Consider the following 21,696-nt stretch of genomic DNA (forward strand, 5'->3'; position numbering starts at 1 on the left):
TAGTGACACCATGCTGTCAGTAGCAAAAACAATAGGCTGCTTTTGGACACTACTCAACCAATCCTTCAAGTAAGGAAAACTACTGGTTCCCTGTCTAGTCTTTATTTTAAAGGCAAAAGCAACGTTAATGTGAGTTAATAAGCACTACAGAAGATCCACCCAGGGTAAGGAATCAGGTTTTTTTTTAGATTACCATGGAACTCCTATAAATGCTCCATTGACACTTTTCAAACGCATTTGTTTTCCTTCATTATCAGATAACTTTTCTACAGATATTATCACTAATGACTCTATGTCTTATTTAACAAAATTCTAGAAGAAAAAATTTAATTCAAATAAGTAAGTCACTATGGCAATCTTTTTAGACTAAAAATGTGAAGTAATCCAAGAACTCTCTCTTGTTGAATTAGATTAGATCAAACTAAAACTTCTATAAGAAATAAACCAATGAATAAAAAAATTTTTTGAAAAAAAGAAGCCAATGAAAATAAATAACTAAGGTATCTCAACACAGTTTGCATGATAATAATAAAGTACATTTTCAAATTCATCTCTGTGTTCTTGCCACATATTGGTTGTTTTTATAAAATGATAAAAGTTAAAAAAAAATAATAATCACTTTAAATGTAACAGAGTTGAAGAAAGAGCAAAAGATATTGCCCATGAAAAGATCTCCTACTGATCAGATTTTCACTTACGGTGTACAGCAATTGCCTTACATTATTACTGTGTTTTTGATCATCAGGAATAGGATTGGGAACACAAAATCATAACATCTTTACTGACTTTACCTTTGCTTTCCATGGTCTAGAGACAGAGTACTTCAATAATCCACACATATATAGATGCTGAATACAGTGATTTAACTTAAACAACAAATTGGAGTGCCTCAGTGGCTCAGTTGGTTAACCATCCTCCTCCTGATTTCAGCTCAGGTCATGATCTCAACGTTCATGAGATCGAGCTCTGCATCAGGCTCAGTGCTGACAGTGTGGAGCCTGCTTAGGATTCACTCTTTCCCTCTCTCTCTGTTCCTTCCTTGCTTGTGTGTACACTTGTGCACACACTCTCAAAAATAAATAAATTTTAAAAAAACATTAAAAAATTATCCATCATATCTAGGTTTACAAAGAATTTCAAAGGGCTAGAACAAATAATCCTAAAATTTGTAGAGAACCACAAAAGCCCTCAAATAAGCAAAGCAGTCTTGAGAAAGTAGAACAAAGCTGGAAATATCACAGTCCCAAATTTCAAGATATTCTACAAAGCTAGAATATCAAAACCGTATGGTATGGGTACAAAAAAAGATACATAAATCAAGAGAACAGGACACAGGATCAATGAAACAGAGATAAATGCAAGTGGCACAAAAAACTGACACACAGTTCAATAGAAAAGAACAAACCTCTACCGTCAATTGACAACAAAGGAGGCAAGCATGTACAATTGAGTGAAGACAATCTTTTCAATAAATAGTACTGGGGAAAATGGACAGCTACATGGCAAAAAAATGAAACTGCACCACTTTTAACACCATACACAAAAATAAACTCAAATGGATTAGAGACCTAGTGCACCTGGGTGGCTCAGGTCATGGTCTCATGGTCCGTGGATTCCAGCTCCGAGACAGACTCTGAGCTAACAGCTCAGAGCCTGGAGCCTGCTTCGGATACTGTGTCTCCCTCTCTCTCTGCCCCTCCCCCAGCTCACTCTCTGTCTCTCTCTCTCTCTCTCTCAAAATAAAATAAAGACATTAAAAAAAAGACCTAAATATGAGACCTGAAACCATAAAATTCCTAAAAGAAAATATTAAGCAGTAATCTCTTAGAGAGTCCCCCTTAGCAGCATGTTTATGGATGTATCTCCTCAGGCCAGGGAAACAAAAGCAAAGATAAATAACCAAAATAAAAAACTTTTGCACAGTAAAGGAAACTACCAACAAAACAGAAAGGCAACCTAATGAAAGGGAGAAGATACTTACAAATGATGTACCCAATACGGGGTTAATATCCACCATATGTAAAGAAATTACAGGGGTGCCTGGGTGGCTCAGGTCATGATCTCACATTCCTAGGTTCGAGCCCTTCGTTGGGTTCTGTGCTGACAGCTGGGAGCCTGGAGCCTGCTTCGGATTCTGTGTCTCCCTCTCTCTCTGCCTCTCCCCCTCTCATGCTCTGTCTCTCTTTGTCTCAAAAATAAATAAAACATTAAGAAATTTTTAAAAGAAATGACATAATACTATTTAAAAATGGGCAAAGGACCTGAAGAGACATTTTTCCAACCAAGACATACAGGCGGCCAAAAGGCACATAAAAGATGCTCAACATTAGTAATCATCAGGGAAATGCAAATCAAAACCACAATAAGATACCACCTTGCACCATCAGAATGGCTAGTATCAAAAAGACAAGAAAAAAATAAGTGTTGATAAGGATGCAAAGAAAAGGGAACCCTTGTGCACTGCTGTAGGTTAGGAGAGGGGACTATTAATTGGAGCAGCTACTGTGGAAAACAGTATGAAGGTTGCTCAAAATATCAGAAGCAGAAATAGCATATAATTCAGTAATTCCACTACTGGGTATTTGCCCAAAGAAAATGAAAACATTAGTTCAAAAAGATACATGCAAAAAGAAAACAAAAAACAAAAACAAAAACAAAACAAAGAGATACACACACCCTGTTTATTGCAGCATATGTATAATAGCCAAGATATGGAAGCAACCTTAGTGCCCATCTATTGATTACTGATGATGGATAAAGAAGATGTGATGTGTATATATTCATACATTCATATGTATTCACCACAGATTACTCAACCATAAAAAAGGAAGGGATTTTTTAAAGTTATCTCAATACCCAATGTGGGGCTCAAACTCACCATCCTGAGTTCAAGAGTCATACACTCTACTGACTGAGCCAGATAGGCACCCGAAAAGAACGAGATCTTAACATTTGTGGCAACATAGATGGACCTAGAAGATATGCTAAGTGAAATAAGTCAAAGAAAGATAAAAACCATATGATTTCACTTATATGTGCAGTCTAAAAACTACAAATCAACAAACAGAAAAACAGACTTAAAAATAGAGAACAAACTGTTGGTTGCCAGAGGGGAGGAAAGACAGTACGTGGACAAAATAAAGAAAGGGGATTAAGAGGTACAAACTTTCAGAGGTGCCTGAGTGGCTCAGTTGGTAAGCATCCCACTTAGGCTCAGGTCGTGATCTTACAGTTCATGAGTTCAAGCCCCACGTCAGGCTCTGTGCTGACGGCTCTGAGCCTGGAGCCTGCTTCAGATTCTGTCTTCCTCTCTCTCTCTGCCCTTCTCCTGCTCACTCCGTCTCTCTCCCTCTCAAAAATAAATTTAATAGCAAAACATTTTTTTAAAGAGGTGCAAACTTCCAGTGATAAAATTAAAAAGTCATAGAGATGAAAACTATAGCATAGGGAATGTGGTCAATAATATTCTAATGACATTGTATGGTGACAGAGGACAACTAGATACCTACACTTACGGTGAGCACACATCCCTACGTTGTACATCTGAAACTACTATAACAATGTTATGTTAATTATACTTCAGTTATAAAAAAAGGCAAATATTACTTTCATATCAGATAAAAATGAACGAGAGTATGTTTTCATCATCACAGAAAACATCCAGACTAGATTGTGAAAGTCATAAACCTTAAAGCATCTAGACAAGTTCCAATAAATAAAATACGTATATTAAAAATTTTTTAGTCACTAGTTTTGTACCTAATCTCCCAAAAATGCTAATTCTCCTTTCTTCACACTCCAGAGTTCTTTCCCTTGGGTTGACCTGTCATACCCACACAAAATTCTATCTTCTGCCCCCGTTTCTAAAACCACACTGGTCATTTTTACTTAAATATACTCCTGTCACCTCAAATTCAACATTTCTAGCAGTGAACTACTTCCCAGACCATCTTTTTTGGGTCTTTCATATTTCCATCAATGATAACCATCACTGACCTTTAACAATTCTTTTTTTTCCTCCCCTTGCTTCCTGATACATCATTTCATGTCTTCTTTTGCAATATATTCTATTTTAACTTTACCTTTCTAACTTTAAATTGCTGCAATTCAGCAAGGGTTCTCATGATACTTATCAGGATTCCTGAAGTAAATTTATAGGAGATCTCCCTATTTTTACTTAGTCTTCCAATCTATTCTAAAAAATAGTGCTAGATTAATATAGTTTATTTTGAATTCAAAATATTCCACCTCTTGCAAAATCAAGTTTTGCCCGTTAAAGACTTGGAGCTCCTGGATGACTCAGTGGGCTGAGTATCAGACTCTTGATATGGTCTTGATATGGGCTCAGGTCATGATCTCATGGTTCTGAGATCCAGCCCTTCCCCAGGCTTTGTGCTAAGTATGGAGCCTGCTTAGGACTCGCTTTCTCTCAAAATAAATGAACATTTAAATTTTAAAAAAAACTTTAAAACTTAATTTCTGTTTACTTCTCTAATATAATCTCTTTCTACTTCTCTACAAAAACTCTACAGGCAAATGTCTCTGGTCTCCCCTCTGTCCTACTTTGGGTATCTGAGTTTATGTTGTTCCGCTAATGTGGATTAAATTAGCTTCTTCTGCCTAAATTCTGTACCTCCTTTAAAGCCAAATTTATGTTCTATGTCCTCCAATAAAAATTCTCTACCCAACTGGACTTTGTGTTAATCACCTGGCATTTATTATGAGCCACTTGCTATTAGTATGATTTTCAAGTGCCCTCCCATCTTTCTGATTAAATAATAAAAGTTCTGAAAAGCAGATATTGCATTATAATCTCAGCAGCTGCTAAAATGCCTTTCACAAATCAGATATTTTTACTAATTATTATACCTGCATATTTCTGAAAAAATACTTCACAACATTTGACATAACATTTGCTATGTTATATATAGCTTATGTACCTTGTAGTGCTATAAAATTTCAAAATGTAGACAATAAGGTAGGGTACCACACTTTTTTCCTACCATATATCTTAATATACGTGTTAAATAAAATATTCCTTTTATAATTTTTCAGTATATAACAATTCATCTTTTGACTGACAGCAACTAAGGTAAAAGAAGCAAACCTTTAAAAACTTTATTTCTCTCGTTGCAATTTTGTTGACAGATTTTTCTGGTTTCTCATAAAATATCTTAATGGCCACTATCTGCCCAGTATCCTTATGTTTACATTTCATGACTGTTCCATAACTTCCCTCTCCCACTTTTCCGAGAGTTTCGTACATCTCCATTTTCAAACCTGGATTCTACTTCATAAAAATAAAGGAAGAAAATGTTAAGCATTTGTACTTTTATTTATTCAAGTAATAAATGCGCACTGCATTTCCATAATAAACCCGTATTTTAAAGTACGGCTAATCTTTTCCACTGGTTCTTATTTGTCTTTGGGGACTCTACCACCTGTAGACAGTAGGTATCCTGGTGGGGCTCCAGCCCTCACCAAAACTTAGGGAGCTTCCTGTTGTCTCGGTCATTCCCATGAACGCTAAGATTTAAGATTCCCTCACTACACGTCACCTATCCATCAGGAGTGGGATACGTACACTTCCTGTCACGTGCCCGTCAAATATGCGGGTTCCTAAAATCCTGCGGTCGCCTACAGGTCAGATCCCGGACCCAAGAAAACCTCAGTCCCACCCGCTTCTCAAACCAGACGTCTTAGGGTCCCGGACAAGTGTCGTGCCCTTCGCCCCGAAGTCGACCTCGTCCAGTCAACCGCCAACGTCCCAGCTCGTTTTGTAGTGCCTCCAGCCAGGCTCGGTGCAAACCCAGCGGGTCAACGGGACACCGACGTTACTAATCTCGCCCGCCCAGCGAGCTCCCGGCAGGCCACTACCATGGCAACGATGCAGCTGGCCTCACCGCCCTTTCCCCGCTCCCCCCTCCATGGGCCTACTGCGCAAGACCGGAACATCCGCCCGATCCGGAAGAGCAAATCAGAAGAGGTGAAAGCTCCCAATGAAAGCTTGCTTGGGGGTGGGGAGTATATGGACTGAGACCAATTCACAAGGTTGGTTTTGAGCTGAGGTGGGGGAGGACCCACATTTTGACTGTACGGAGAGTCTGCCCATCCTCTAGGGAAGGGCCACCGAGGCAGAAGCTTGCTGACCAGCGTCTTAGATGCCTCCAGGCCAAAGAATACCTGCGGCTGGTGCTGGGTCCTAAAAGGATAGCTGGTGTCATTAGGCGGAGACATCGTGCAAAACAAGTCTTCCAAGGAAGTTTTGTGTAATTATAGTTGTCTACTTTACCCAGTTACCTTAAATTCCATAGACCTGAGTTCTACCTCAACTGTCAACATGCATCTTTAAAACGGGGTTAAGATGGTTCTTAAGTCAAGAACGTTTCTTGAACACCTAATCTTTGCCTTTTTGGGAAAACAAATAACTCAACGTTCAGTAGACATACTGACACGGCTTGACATATAAAAAGCTGTTATCTAATTGCTTAAGAACTAGACATGGGGTTCTGCTGGCTTGCCAGCCTCCATAAACTGTCAGTTTCCATAATAATTATACATTCTAGGTGACAGAATAGGGATTTTTTTTTGTAGTTTATTCTCAGCATTTCACTGCCTATAATACTACGTGTAAGTCTTTATCTTTAGCTATGGGAAGAATTATACAGCAGGAAGGCAAAAAATAATAATCAGCTTTTGATTTACAGAAACACCTGCGAATGCATAGCAGAACCTGTCAAGAGTTAGACCTGGCTGCCTTGATCACCAAGGCAGTTATAAAAGCAAAAAATAGATTTGTGTTTCAAGAAAAGGAGGTAGCTAGAAAGGGGGGGAAATTAACCCTTTCTAATTCCATGGAACTATGGGCAACTTTGTGCAATATTTCCATTCTCCTTTGGGCTGAAGAATTAACCCAAAAGGAAATAAAGAGCTCAGACCCTGAGGCAAGGCGGTAAAGGCAATAGAGAGAGAGAGAGAGAGAGAGAGAGAGAGAGAGAGAGAGAGAGAGAGAGAGGGAGAGAGAGAATTCAAGGAAATGTTAGAATCCTGAAGAATCAACACCTCCTGAGCTCCCTAATGGGTGACAATTCAGGCCCATTTGCACCTGACTTGGTGTTCAAAACCTGAAACCAGTTATCCCGGTTAGATATGTAAGCAGACCCCACCAAAGTCTGCAAAACCTTTTTCACACCTAAGTTATATTCTTAGGCTTTCTTCACAACCAACCACCCTTCTAAGTGCTTTCTTGAGATCTCTCCCTGTACCCCACCTTACCCAAATCCATGGACAGTTTGACATAAATCCTCAAATGAGAGAAGCCCCATGTTAAAATAATGTCTATAAAGATTGTGAACAGAACTTTAAAAAATCTGTATTGCATACTTTTTTGTCCTAAGAATTTCCTACCCTAGAAACTCCACTGTAAGACACAGACCAGGCTATTTGGTGGCTTAATGGAAGCATTTCACGGAACTTCACTTGGTGTGGGCTTCGGCACTCAAAGCTGCACTTAATATAAAAAAAAAGGAGGTTCCCTCATTGCCCCCCAAGAAACAGATTTGATAAGCTACTGAACCAACCACAAAGGATTTTAAATCCATATTATTTTGGGCTGTTTTAATGAGTTAAGCAAAAGGAACTTTTGCTTAGGCCACAATCCCCATCCCTGTTGGTTAAACAAACTGAAAAAAAAAAAAAAACCTAGTAAGTACTTATCCCACCCTCAACCCCCTAAATTTAACTACCCACTTCATGGACCTGACCAAGCCTCAGATTCAGGCGACGCTCTCATGTGATTCGTTCTAATCGCGTCACAGGGACACGTGGTTCTAGATACTTCGTCCCCTCCCCCTCAGGGGTGGATTGTTGACAACGCCGCCGGCAGTCACGTGACCTTACGTCATCCCACCTCCTTTCCCTGAAATCTCTGGCCCCGGATGCGTCCTTCTGTCCCCACCCGGTCCAGCTTAAACTAGTGAAAGGGGGAGAGACATAATGGTGTTTCTGTTTCTGGATCTCTTAATACACAATCTACATTTTGACATCAGAGAGCACTAATTTTTCAACTATATCAGGAAGCCAAAATGACAGAATCCTGTTAAAAAGCTCTGATAAGGAGCTCTCATACGCCCCGTGTCCTTCGCGTACACCCCTCACTCCGTGGTACTGGCGGAGGGCGGAGGGATCTGGAGGCGGCGGAGGGAGACGTCATTGCAGGGTTGTTTGTGCAGCCTCGGCGGCGGTGGTGACCCACAGTGATTCGGCCACCGCGCCGGGGGGTGGGGGGGCTCCGCGGGACTCTTTTCTTTCAGACTGACCGCGGGGCAGCTGGGGAGCATGTCGACTCCGGCCCGGAGGAGGCTCATGCGGGATTTCAAGCGGTAAGGGCCTTCACCTTGGCCTGGATGACGGCTCCTCCCCATGGCTGTGAGGGTGCAGGGCGGGGATCCGGGACACCTTCCTCTCCTAACCCTAAGAGGGCCGATTGTGGGCCCAGTGGTACCGCCAGAAGCCCAGTCCCCGTTCGCACTCCCGCATCCTTGCTTGCTCGCTCTTCCGATGGAAGAAATTTTGATGCCCCCCTCCCCCAAAAGTAAAAAGATGGCCATGGGCTAACCTAGGATTCCCCCGCTGTCCACTTCGGTCAGCTGCCCGACGTCTGGCCCTAGAGCTCAAGCCTCATCCCCCTCGCCCCCGCCCCTGCACCTGACGGTATCTTTTCCCCGGTAAGAGAATCCTTGCAGGGTATTTTCTCCTGCTTGTTGCACCAGTTAGTTTTGCTGGATGGCCCTGCGGTCTTTTCTGAGGGGCTGGTTGGGACGAAAAGCCCCCACCCCCATTCTTTCTGCAGCGAGGGTAGGGTCTGCAGCGCGAGGTCCGGAGGTTGTTAACCCATCCTCCGAAACCCGACTCCCCCTCGCCCGCCCGAAAGGACCTTGAGAACTGGCTTAGACACATGGGACTCGGGCTGCCAGCTCGGGCTGCCAGTGCTTTCTGGAACTCAACTCTGTGGCCTGGCATAGAGAGCCCTATCTATAGCCTCCAAAGTCTGGAAAAATGCCTTCCTTGAGACTGGCGCTACCCTGATACCCCCTGGGCCTTCTTTTGTAAAATAGGGTTTTGTTAGAAGGTGTTGGGGTTAGTGAGGAGGAAGTGACTTTTTCTAGTTGTTTACCTTTGATACTTGGAGGTACAGGAAAATAACCGAAAACATGCTAGATCCACTGCACATTTTTATGTGTTTTTCTGGGGAGACATACACTGATTGAAACAAAATATCCACTATAAAAACTTAGATTAGCTGCTTAGGAAGTAACCTTTCAATTTCGCCATTAGAAAGCCATAAGTGAGGCATTTGTGGAAGCCATCGTTTTCAATTTTGGATAGTTTTATCATTGAATATATTCTAATTTAACCGGTTACTTTTGGTGGGCTTGAAACAGCATAATTCCTTTAAGGGTTCTGATCATCGTGGCTTAATGTGAGGATTGACTGAAAAGGACGGTTTTTATGAAAACCAATTTGAAAGTAAGTTATGTGGCAAACACTACAGATCTCTATAGAAAATGTCTCCTTTGTTTTTCTGTTGAAATGACGGTTTTTACAAGGAGGTGCTCAATTTGGTGCAAAAGTTGTCTACTGAACATTAAAGCCAAATTTCACGTTCCGATGATTGAAATCCAAATAATAAAACTTCAGTTCGTTTCTGTTGTTACTCTGGTTTCTTACTGCACTTATCGTTTAATTCTGAGTTGAACACATGGCACCTTTGGTAGTTTTCCAAGGGCTTCATGTTACAAGAATTTGATTGTGACATATGTTGAAAGGTTTTGTTTGAGTCTCCTGATCATGAAAGAGAGATTTTGCTATATTGTACATCTTTAAAATAGGGACTGATGGACAAAACCTAATTGATGCTTGATTTCTTTAAAGGCTATTGCTAATTGAAGCGAATGAAATAAAGCTACTCTCCTGCCTAAAACTAGTTTCCTGATTAAATTGAATATAAATGTTTTCAGGCATTTAGTGTTTGCATTGAAGGCCCTTTTTTGGGGGGTGGGGGTGCTGTTGCGCAGGTAGCTGTGGTTAGAAATCACAGTCTCTGTATGTTTATGGCAGCAAAATTGATGGTGCATAAAAATATTTTTTGCATTCGAGGCTTTTACTTTTTGTTACTGGCAGCTGGTACACACCAGTTTTCGAAGATCTGTCTTAATTTTGAACCTTGATATTGAAGAGGGATGACTCCACCGCCCTTTGGAATTTTAGATTATTTGGAGACGTATTTAATAAGTATATACCTGTTAAGTTGTTTTTTTAAGTCCTATGGTTTATTGCAACTTGGCACAAGAGCAAGGAGATGGAATTAGTTTGTATCAGAGTAGATTGTATTGACCACAAGAGTTCTTTTTGGCCTTCTTCTAATGTTCAACTCTGGAAATTACTACTCTGAATTTCTAGATTGCAAGAGGACCCACCTGTGGGTGTCAGTGGCGCACCATCTGAAAACAACATCATGCAGTGGAATGCAGTTATATTTGGGTGAGTGGAAAGGTCTAACAAAGAAGAGGTGGAGTAATTCTTTTAAAAAAGTGAATGTATCAACTAGGGAAAGAGACTGAAGTGGAATTGGGGAATCTTAAAGAAACTGCAGCGTAAAATAGAAAAAAAACATGCCGATAAGTTGTTTTTATAGTTCGTAAAATGTATTTGCATTGGTGTTACTGCCCATGATTTTATAATCACTTTGGATTTTACCTGATAAAAATATCATTTGAAACTAAATGAGCAAAGGTAAATTATTTTATACAAAACGTACCAACAAATGTTTACGCTTGCATTCTTTTATAACTGTAAAAAGGCTAGGAATAAAAAATACTGAGAACTTGCAGCATGGTAAGAATATAAATAAAAAATGTTTCACAGCTCAGTATGAAATAACTGGAGCCTTTTGAGAAGCAGTCTGTTTTATATATTATATATTTTGCATATATGCTTCTAAATTTAGAATTTCCTTATGCTTTTTCTTTTGTCTTTGTGGATTTGATTGTTGTTCTATCATACTTTTTAAACTTAGGTTTTACACTCAGACTTTAAAGGAATACTTTCATAAACAGTTCAGAATTGCAATGAATTAGCTATAAGAGTTCATGTTAAAAACTAGCGGAAAAAAACCTAGTGAAACAATGAGTGTAGTTCACTCTTAAAGGAAAGAGATTGTGTTAAATTCAGGCTAACATCCTTTGAGATCTTGACTCCCTTGAAAGAACTAATTAAATTTGATAGTTCTGCTTATGAAAGATGAAATTGGGATATGGAGGCAGGGAAGAGATTTGAGCAAAAAATAAGTGTCTTGGTTTACATCAGTTCTAGCTGTTTGGAACAAGAGCTGTTGTATGGGGGAAGCAGAACTCCGTGGTGTTATAATTATATTAAAGGTGATTGATTTCCATCTTATTGATATAAATTGAAAAGATAACTTCTTAAGAAGACACTGGTTGGTGTTTATGAACTGAATTCTTTTTGTACTAAGGTTATGACCGTTTTTGTTTTATTGTAAACCACCCTAAAATGAAAACTTAGGAAATAGTTACCCTGTATGACCACATCTCTAAAAATCTAGGGCTAACAAGACAGTAAACTAACAGTAACTTTAAAACTTCACAAATCACTAGAATGAGCCCCTCTTTCTCTGAGTTTATCCTTTTCACTCTTAAAAATCAGGAAAAGACAGAATGAAAACATCTTTTAATCAGAAATCTTCTTGTTTTCAGACCAGAAGGGACACCCTTTGAAGATGGTAAGTTATTCTCATTATGCCTTCTGTAGTATTAGGACACTCCTTTTTAAGTAGGAAGTTGTAACACCAGCATATCTAATTTAAAACTATTTTATTAGGTCATACTAAAACTAAATAATGCTACTGAGAAGTCATAGTTTACAAAGGACTTTTCTTTCCCTGTCACTTTGATCACCTTCATTGGCTGTAGAACTGTAAGCCTAGTGTGTAGGTTAAAGAAGGATAACTTGTTTTTGAGAGAGAGAGACTCCCAAGCAGGCTCTGCACTGCCACCACAGAGCATGATGCCAGGCTTGAACTCACAAACCCTGAGATCACGACCTGAGCCCAGATCAAGCTGAAATTGTTCTTATACATAGCTGGGGCGCCTGGCTGGCTCATCAGTCAAGCATGCAAATCTTAATCTTGGGATTATAAATTTGAGCCCCACATTGGGTGTATAGATGACTTAATAAAAAAATTTTAAATCTTAAAAAAAAATGGCTGCCACCAGCTTCACACATCTGACACCCATCAATAGTTAGCATTCTGCGTAATCTTTTGTCTCTCAAATTTAGTATTTTCACCAGGAGCCAAGTCCCTAGATTTTCCCTAATTATAGGTTGGATAATAAGAATTGTTGAACAGTTTTTTTTAATTATCAAAATGGTTTCAGAAATAAGCCATTAAATATAGTTCGCAGAAAGATACTGATTGCAGTGTTGTTTTTAAGAGATAACCTGAATGCCTAGTAGGGGATATGGTTAAGCAAATTCTGCTTTATCTATATTCTAGAATATTATGTACCTGTTAAAGGACAAGTTAGATCTGGATATAAAGTTCAAGACACAAAAAAATTCCAGAATAATGTATCTTGTATTCCATTTTAACTAAATATATACATGCAAGTGTCTGTATATATATATTTTTTAATGTTTTATTTATTTTTGATACAGAGAGAGACAGAGCATGAGAGGGGGAGGGGCAGCGAGAGAAGGAGACACAGAACTGGAAGCAGGCTCCAGGCTCTGGGCTAGCTGTCAGCACAGAGCCTGACGCGGGGCTCGAACCCAGGGACATGAGATCTGACCTGAGCGGAAATCGGAGGCTCAACCGACTGAGCCACCCAGGCGCCCCTAGTGTCTGTATATTAAAGGGTTTTATATCTCAATTACCAGTGGTTACCTCTGGGTGGAGGTACGGAATTGAAGAACAGGACTTTGGGGCTTCAGCTTTTTTACACTATATCAGGAGTTTCTCAGGGGTGGTCATTAACTCCCTTAAAGTCTCTGGAACTGTTTCATGGATACCTTGTGATCACAACTGTCCCTTCATACCAGGGCACCTAATATGTGTCCAGAGAGAAGTGTCCAGCTCTTCTTAATGGCGGCTTGGGTTAGGATCTCTTAGTTCATGAGATTGAGCCCCTCATTGGGCTCTGTGCTGGTAGAGATTGGGATTCTCTCTCTCCCTCTCTGTCCCTACCCCACTTACATTCTCTCTCTCTCTCTCTCAAATAAGTAAACATTAAAAACAAAAAACTTGTCTTCATACCAGAAGTAAGGCAGTATTTGCCTTTTTTACTCTTAGTATTTGTACTAATGGTACAAAACCTTTAGTGGTTATAAGTGGACCTGCGCAATTTAGCATCTTGGCACAAATCAAGATGGTTGCTCTAAATTGTAGTAATAGTCATTGTGTTCTTTCCTTTTTATTGATTTTAAGAAATTAATCTATTTTAAAGATTTTAATTTTTATTTATTTTTGAGAGAGAGACAGAGTGTGAGCAGGGGAGGGTCAGAAAGAGGGAGACACAAAATATGAAGTGGGCTCCAAGCTCGAGCTGTCAGCACAGAGCCTGATGTGGGGCTTGACCCCACAAACTGTAAGATCATGACCTGAGCTAAAGTCAGCTGCCTAACTGACTGAGCCACCCAGGCGCCCCAAAGATTTTAATTTTTAAGTCATATCTACTTCAAAATGGGCCTAGAACTCCCCACCCCGAGATGAGGAGTTGCATGCTCCATCAACTGAGCCAGCTAGACACCCATATTCTTTGTAATTTATTGATTGACTGAGAAGGAGTTAGAGGAAGAATCCCAAGCAGACTCTGTGTTGACAGAATAGGGCTCCGACCCAGGAACCCAGGAACCTAGGAACCTTGAGATCATGACCTGAGCTAAAATGAAGAGTGAACCACTTAACTGACTAAGCCACCCAGGCACCCCAGTGTTCTTGGCATTTTTTTCAGAGATGTGCTGTTAATTATTATTAATCTTTATTTAAATCCAAGTTAATTTCTTCTTTGCATTTTACAAGTTGCCAATTAAAAATGTCTTGATGACAAAAAAGATAAATCTTGGTTAAAAAGTAAATATAATTCACACTATTAAATTTTGAACCTTGGGGCACCTGGGTGGTTCATCTGGCTACACGTCTGGTTCTTGATTTTGGCTCAGGTGTTGATTTTAGGATTGTGAGATCAAGCCCCATGTATGGTTCTTTGCTGGGCTTAGACCCTGCTTGAGATATTCATTCATTCATTCATTCTCTCTCTCTCTCTCTCTCTCTCCCTCCCTCTCTCCCCCTCCCCCTCTCCCTCCCTCTCCCCCTCTCTCTCCCCCCCTCCCTTCCTCCCTCCCTCCCTCCTTCCCTCCTTCCTTCCCTCTCCACCTCCCCCTTCCTCCCCTCCCCTTGTCTCCTCTTCTCTCTCCCCTTCTCCCTCCCTTCCTCTGTCCTCCTCCCCCTTTCCCTCTCCCCCATTCTCTCTCCCTAAGCCCCTCCTCTACTTGCCTGTGTGCGCACACCCAAAAAAAAAATAAAATTCTGACCCTTGAGTATACATTTTAAAAATCTTCTGTGTGATTAAGTGGGAAGTATGCATAAAACAGTTCTGTGACAATTGTCTGGAAAAGCACTTAATCCAGTTGTTGGAGTTGCAACATAAACTGCTTTTTTTCATGGAGCATTTCTACTTGAATGAATGAGACAAACTGTGATAATTTAGATTTGATTGTTGGGCAGACATGCTCAAAAGTGACTGAAGTGAACTGTATTTTAAGACTTCTAATAAGATCTGTAGGTGATTTGTTTTTGGATAGTATACAATGAAATATGGCAGAATTAAGATTTGTATAAGTCCATTTTTTCTGAGTTACCAGTGTATGATATTAGAAAATTGTGAATGAATAAAAGATTTATTCATGGTGCAGCAGGGTTTAGTGTAACTGATGCAAAGTGTTTATTGATATGGTTTCAGATTCTACATTGCAACTAATCTTTAAAACCCTAGCAGTTCCTTAGTAATCAAAAAAGACTACCTACAGTTAGCTGAAAAAACTATGAAAGTATTCTTTTTCATTTATGTATTTTATGAGGCCTGATTTGCTTCCTATCCCTCAATCAAAATAGCGTATTGTAACAGATTACAGAAGTAGCTAAGAAATCCAGCATACATGTAGTGAGTTTACATAATTAATGAATATTTAAAAATTCTCTGAGTTGGCGGAGCTTGCCTGGCTGAGTCAGTAGAACATGGGACTTGTGATCTCCAGGTCAAGAGAATTAGTTAGAGCCCCATGTGGCATAGAAATTACTTGAGTAAATTTTTTAGTTCAATACCATATAAGAAATACTGATACTTAAGGGCACCTGGCTGGCTCAGTCAGTAGAGCATGCATCTCTTGATCTCAGGCTGAGTGCATATTGGATGTAGAGATTGCTTAAAAATAAAATCTTAAAAACAACTGACAGATAAATCCAGTGGCATGCTGGAGGCAGTTTATAGCAACCGATTCATGAGAACAGATTGTTAAAAACTGGGGGAATTGTTGCAAGCTAGTTAATAAAGAGCCAATATTTAAGATTGAAATTATTTTTCATTTTTGGTGGAAATACATAAAATCGTATGCTATCACATGTATCTCTCCCCATCTTCACACTGAGTTGACTTCCCATCGGAAGCCTGACTATGATTGGGAATAAGAGTATAAAGGGGTCCTGAGACTCCATAAGGTAGGGGGTGGGGGAGAGCTTGAAAATAGCTGATCTATATTTGTATGACCTGAAATGCTAACATGATACTTTTTAAAATTAAAATGTAAACTTCCAAAATACATTATTAGATACAAGGCAGACTTCATTCACTACTTATGCATTTCATAATACCTCTATTCAGAATACAAAATAGATAACCACATTTGACTTTGCTTGTATCTTTGACCTCCCTAATCCCAAATTTACAAGTGGCAAAAAAAAAAAAAAGTAAAAGTGATAGAGGCTATATACCAAATACATAAAGATAAAATACAAGATAGAATAAATAGAAGAAAGGATTTTTGTTTTGCTTTTTAAAACTGCATAGATGAATTAAGGGAAGAACCTTGTAGAAACATCTGGAATAAGTCTCAATTTACAGAGTATGTCTCAAAGGTTGAGTTGGAATACCTCTTCAACTTTCAGATAGATTTCCACTAAATAAAAAACTAGATAGTATGTAAACAGGTCTAGAAAGACAAAACCACTAATAATGGTTATTTCTGCATAATAGATTTGGAATCAGAATTGAAAGTTCTTAGTACACTGTGAACAGACTGACTTTGTTAGAAGTGCATAATTTTTTTTAAACCTATGTTTGTACTGACCATAAAATAGTGCTTTACAAGATGTACTATGTTAGTCTATAACCAAAAGTAGGCAGTTATACTAACACTAGTAATTCTTGGCATATTTAAGTGAATGGATTCATACGGAAACAGAAGAGACCTTTCAGATTAGTGTCCATGCCTCCTCTAAGGACTTTGTTGTGTGGTAGTTACCCCTCCCACAGTCCTTTGGCATACGCCCTTCTAAGCTATTATAAACTAGCTGTAGTTCCCCAAATGTACATTTTAAACTTTGGTAGCTGGAAGGCCACATTGCCTTCCAAAAGTATGGCGGTTAACATTCCCACCAGTAGCATTTGAAAGTTTGTGTTCCCAAGTGCTTGCCAATGCTGTGTGTTAGCCAGTCTGATGTAAAGCAAAGTACATTTAGTATGTTTTATGTGCTAAGCCAAAATTGACATTAATTTTTGTGTGGCTGTGCAAAAACCAGTATTGGGTTGGGGATTCATTGATGAAGAGGTTAAAATTTTTGCTTGTCATTACTATAATTATTTTGGTTTGTTTTCTATCTAGGTACTTTTAAACTAGTAATAGAATTTTCTGAAGAGTATCCAAATAAACCACCAACTGTTAGGTTTTTATCTAAAATGTTTCATCCAAATGGTAAGTAACATTTTATTAAATATTTTTTTAACTTTCTTATTAAAAACTTTTATTAAATGATAAGGGGAGGGGGAAAGAGTGGCTTCCTTCTTGTTAGGCCTTGCCTCCTACTTACTTCTAGATGTTGCTTCAGTGTCAGTATTAGCTGGAATCTTTAAAAGGTTTCAAATTTCAAGTAAAGATGGCTTAATACTTCTGATTTTAAAATAAGATCCTTTTTTTTTTAATTTTTTAATGGTTTTATTCATTTTTTGAGAGAGAGACAGCATGAGCAGGGGAGGGTCAGAGAGAGGGAAACACAGAATCTGAAGCAGGCTCCAGGCTCTGAGCTGTCAGCATAGAGCCTGATGCGGGGCTCGACCTCATGAACCATGAGATCATGACCTGAGCCAAAGTCAGATGCTTAACCAGCTGAGCCACCCAGGCAGCCTCTTTTTTGCTTTTTTTAAGAGACTTTTTTTTTTAGTTTATTTATTTCTGTTTAGAAATAGTATGAAGAGTGGGGCAGAGAGAAAAAGGGAGGGAGAGAATCCCAAGCAGGCTCTGCACTATCAGCACAGAGCCCAATCTCAAACTGTGAGATCATGACCTGAGCTGAAGCCAAGAGTTGGACTCAACTGATTAGCTACCCAGGTGCCCTTAAAATAATATTTATTTGTAGAAATGTGAAAGATACCAAAAAGAATTTGTTGCTTAAAATTCAGATTTTAGGGGCACTTGGGTGGCTCGGTCGGTTGAGCGTCCAACTTCTCATGATCTCACAGTCTGTGGGTTTGAGCCCTACATCGGGGTCTATGCTGACAGCTCAGAGCCTGGAGCCTGCTTTGAATTCTGTGTCTCTTTCTCTCTCTGCCCCTCTCCCGCTCACTCTGTCTCTGCCTCTAAAAGTAAAGACATTAAAATTAAAATTTAGGTTTTAACTAATACAAATGCTTTTACAAAATTAAGATTTGTATATAATTTCTATATACTATGAACACCTGATTAAATATTCCTTTAGTCATTCTAAGTGGCTGCAAAATGTTTTCTGTGTAGTTGGTGACTTTCAGTTTATAATTTCATTTATTTAATTATTTTTGAACTTTATTTAGATAGAAAACAAGGGAGGGGCAGAGAAAGAGGGAGTGAGAGAATCTCACTCTGTGAGCTCAGAGCCCATTGCAAGGCTTGAATTCACAAACTGTGAGATTAAGACGCGAGCCGAGATCAAGAGTCAGATACTTAACTAAATGAGCCCCCCAGGCACCCCAGTTGGTGATTACAGAGCCTGATGTGGGGCTTAAAGTCCTGAACTGTGAGATCATGACCTGAACCAAAATCTAGAGTTAGACGCTTAAGGGACTAAGCCAGCCACCAAGGAGCTCTTACACAGCACTTTGAACATTCCTGAGAACCTTCCCCAGTACTCATGAATATTATTATAGAAGATAGTTTTTATAGTAGGTTTGTGGGGTCAAAGGTTGATAGGTTTTCAGGGCTTTTTAAAATACAATTTTCCATTTTTCTCTCTTGTTCTGTTGTCACTTGTAGAAATTTATTACTGTTTTCCATAAATGATTGCTGAGTGACTCTTTAAATTTGCTCTTCTATGACTTCTTGTTTACTTCAAATACACATATATTCCTAGATTATAAATTACAGTATGAAAGACTTCTTTTCCAAAATATTAAGCTTTCTTTTTTATAACCTTTGTTGCTTTAAATATGGTCTTCTCCATCAGTTCACTTCAGAAGAAGACACTTAACATTCATACCACTTTAATTTTATCTTAGACTTGTTAAAATTGTTCTTAATGTTTATTTTATTTTTGAGAGAGGGAGACGGAGTACAAGCAGGGGAGAGTCACAAAGGGAGGGAGACACAGAATCCAAAGCAGGCTTCAGGCTCCAAGCTGTCAGCACAGAGCCTGACACGAGGCTCAAACTCCCAAACTGAGATTGTGACCTGAGCTGGTCAGATGCCTAACCAACTGAGCTACCCAGGCGCCCCTTACTTGTTATTGAATCAAACTCATGAATTGTGTGGGGGATCTGGGGGTGATCTGTGTGTGTGTGTGTGTGTATGTGTGTGTGTGTGTGTGTATAGCATTTTCAACCTTAGGGAAACATGTATTAGATTATTTCTCATCCCTTTGTATTAATAACATGGTTTCCCTTTTTTCTTTTATCTGTACTATTTATTTATTTAGAGCAGGGAAAGGGCAGAGAGGGAAGGAGAGGGAGAAAGACCCAGGCACGCTCTGCAGTGGCAGCGTGGAGCCCAAAATTTGTTGTAAATTTTTACCACATTTGGAAACTTATTGGGGCATCTGGGTGAGTCATTAAGCTTCAGCTACTGCTATCAGCTCAGGTCGTGATCTTGCAGACATGAGATTGAGCCCCATGTCAGGCTCCATGCTGAGTGTGGAACCTGCTTGGATTCTCTCTCTTTGTCTCTCTGAAAATAAATACTTTAAGGAATAATAAAATGGAAACTTATTAACATATCGTGTATGTCTTTGTACATGGTTAACTTAGGGTGCATGTATATCATTTCTGTTGGCTACATCAGTATTGGTTATATGAATGTACGTACTACTGTTTAGCCAGTCACCTCTCTATGGACCACAAAATAGTTTCCAATTTTTCCTCTTATAAATAGTATTTATAGTGAATATCTTATAAACAAAACTTTTTATGTCACATATATTTTTTTTTAAAAATAACTTCTGGAAGTGTAATTATGACATCAAAAAATAAGTATTTTTAAGAGTTTTATTTAAGGAATTTAGAAATAGGGAATTTAAATAGATTGACCTCTGACACAGTCTTCTGATGAAAAGGTGCAAAATAAGAGAACTTAGTCTTAGCACTGGTTTTCCTGTGAGACAGGGGTTAGTAATGTTCAGAACTTCTGACATGGCCAAGCATTCTATTTGTGGTAAAGATTTCTCTTTAACTATTAAATATGATAAAGTTAATATGTAACCAGTTTAGTGCTGTCTTTGCAGTGTATGCTGATGGCAGCATATGTTTAGATATCCTTCAGAATCGATGGAGTCCAACATACGATGTATCTTCTATCTTAACATCAATTCAGGTAAGTGTTGTTAGGGTGCGTCATGATTTTTCAAGATTGTGTGGGATATAGTCAGCTTCTTTTGGAGCACTCCAAAGACCAGCGAGCAAAGTAAGCTTCCCAGCACCCAGATATAACCTATGACACAGCTTGGATAAAAACCCATGATATTTAGACAACTGGTCTGCTTTTTTGTTAGTGACCACACTGGATCAAATCCACAGTCATTTTCCTGATCCTTGTGTAAATAAAGTGTTCTCACAGGTCAAGTATGAGTTGTGCTCAAGAAGCATAGCCAGAGGATGTAGAGAAGGAAGAAAAGTTTTCTTGGAAATAGAGAAGGATGATTACTTAGAAAAACCATAGGGACCTCAAGAAACTGCCAAGTGCAGAGAAGCACTGAGTATGTTACCCCATCCAAGAAGTTGTTTAAAAAAAAAAAAAAAAGATGTGTTAACTACTTGCCAAAGCACTCTGGTGGATTATTTCAGAGTTGACCTTGAATGAGAGTTGGGGAGAGAGGTAGGCTTATGGATGTTTTAGTTTAGGTGGATTTCAGAAGAGCAGAATTAAATTTTGGCTTGTGACATTTTTAAAGCTTTTTCTACCAGATTTTTTAAATTCAGGTCATTTTATAAACATTGTTTTCAGCTTTCCTATTTCATTCCTTTGCTGCTAGATGTATATGTTTTCTTGATTAAAAGAAACAAGATTCACTACCCAACTTAACTGTCAGACATTTGCAAAGTAATAGAGTTTAACTTAGAAAAATATTGATTGCTAAGCTCTTTCTATTTCTTGGCTAATGGTTTCTGTCTGTTGAAGAATATTCTTTTCCAGTTTCCTTAAAATTAGAGGTCTTAAGAGAGTTGAGAAATACGTGTTTTGGAAGTTTAAGTTCTCTGGCAGCAGGAACATTATTATAGTGATCAAGCCATTTTTGAAACTAAGACTTAAAAATATAGAAGATATACTACTATCTGCCATTTCCTTACTGAATAATTTGTTTTGTACAACTCCTGTGCTCTATATCTAACCCATGTTAATATAAAGAAGAACTTTGCAAATCTTTTTTTCTTTTCCCTCTTTCCATCTAGTCTCTGCTGGATGAACCGAATCCAAACAGTCCAGCCAATAGCCAGGCAGCACAGCTTTATCAGGAAAACAAACGAGAATATGAGAAAAGAGTTTCGGCCATTGTTGAACAAAGCTGGAATGATTCATAATAGACAACTGGTCTGTTAATTTTTTTCATCATTGTTGTGTATAATTTACCTCTCAGTAGAAAGGCTAACAAATTTTAAGTGCCACAGGTTTTAAGGATTCTGCAGAAAAAAAAAAAGTCCTTCAGTTTAGAACCTACAAAAGCTTGTGTATCTTGATTAATGTACTTTTTATTGCATGGTGTGAACTAAGTTATTGCTTACATAAATTTGTAATATATCCTGTTTGTATTTTTTTCCAAGTGTATAATGTTGGTGTGGAGTTTTCATGACAGAATAATACACATTTTGTAAATCTGTACTTTTTTCAAATATTGAATGCCTTATTTTTGAATTCTTTAGATTTTTAAATTGGAGAAAAGCACTTAAA

The 21,696-nt window shown here is 38.8% G+C and overlaps 2 protein-coding genes across 3 annotated transcripts in view; one reads left to right on the forward strand and one right to left on the reverse strand.

Annotated features, from left to right (window-relative positions):
- Window positions 1-5,928, reverse strand: part of CDKL3 (cyclin dependent kinase like 3) — a 97,380-nt gene extending 91,452 nt beyond the window's left edge. The window contains exons 1-2 of one of the 2 annotated variants that reach the window (XM_029942427.1): window positions 5,585-5,928; window positions 5,108-5,290 (exon numbers count right to left, since the gene is read on the reverse strand). In XM_029942427.1, the coding sequence (XP_029798287.1) occupies window positions 5,108-5,272 (165 nt within the window). In that variant the 5' untranslated portion in view covers window positions 5,273-5,290; window positions 5,585-5,928. The remainder of the gene's footprint in view (window positions 1-5,107; window positions 5,291-5,584) is intronic. The other variant, XM_029942426.1, reaches the window with a different exon arrangement.
- Window positions 5,929-8,205: 2,277 nt separating this feature from the next.
- Window positions 8,206-21,625, forward strand: UBE2B (ubiquitin conjugating enzyme E2 B). Its single transcript, XM_029941919.1, has 6 exons — window positions 8,206-8,381; window positions 10,462-10,542; window positions 11,775-11,800; window positions 16,957-17,046; window positions 20,036-20,124; window positions 21,201-21,625. The coding sequence occupies exons 1-6, from the start codon at window positions 8,338-8,340 to the stop codon at window positions 21,327-21,329; spliced, it is 459 nt and encodes a 152-aa protein (XP_029797779.1). The 5' UTR covers window positions 8,206-8,337; the 3' UTR covers window positions 21,330-21,625.
- The last annotated feature ends 71 nt before the right edge of the window (window positions 21,626-21,696 follow it).

This window comes from Suricata suricatta, chromosome 6 (genome assembly GCF_006229205.1).
Source record: "Suricata suricatta isolate VVHF042 chromosome 6, meerkat_22Aug2017_6uvM2_HiC, whole genome shotgun sequence".
Classification (NCBI taxonomy): domain Eukaryota; kingdom Metazoa; phylum Chordata; class Mammalia; order Carnivora; family Herpestidae; genus Suricata; species Suricata suricatta.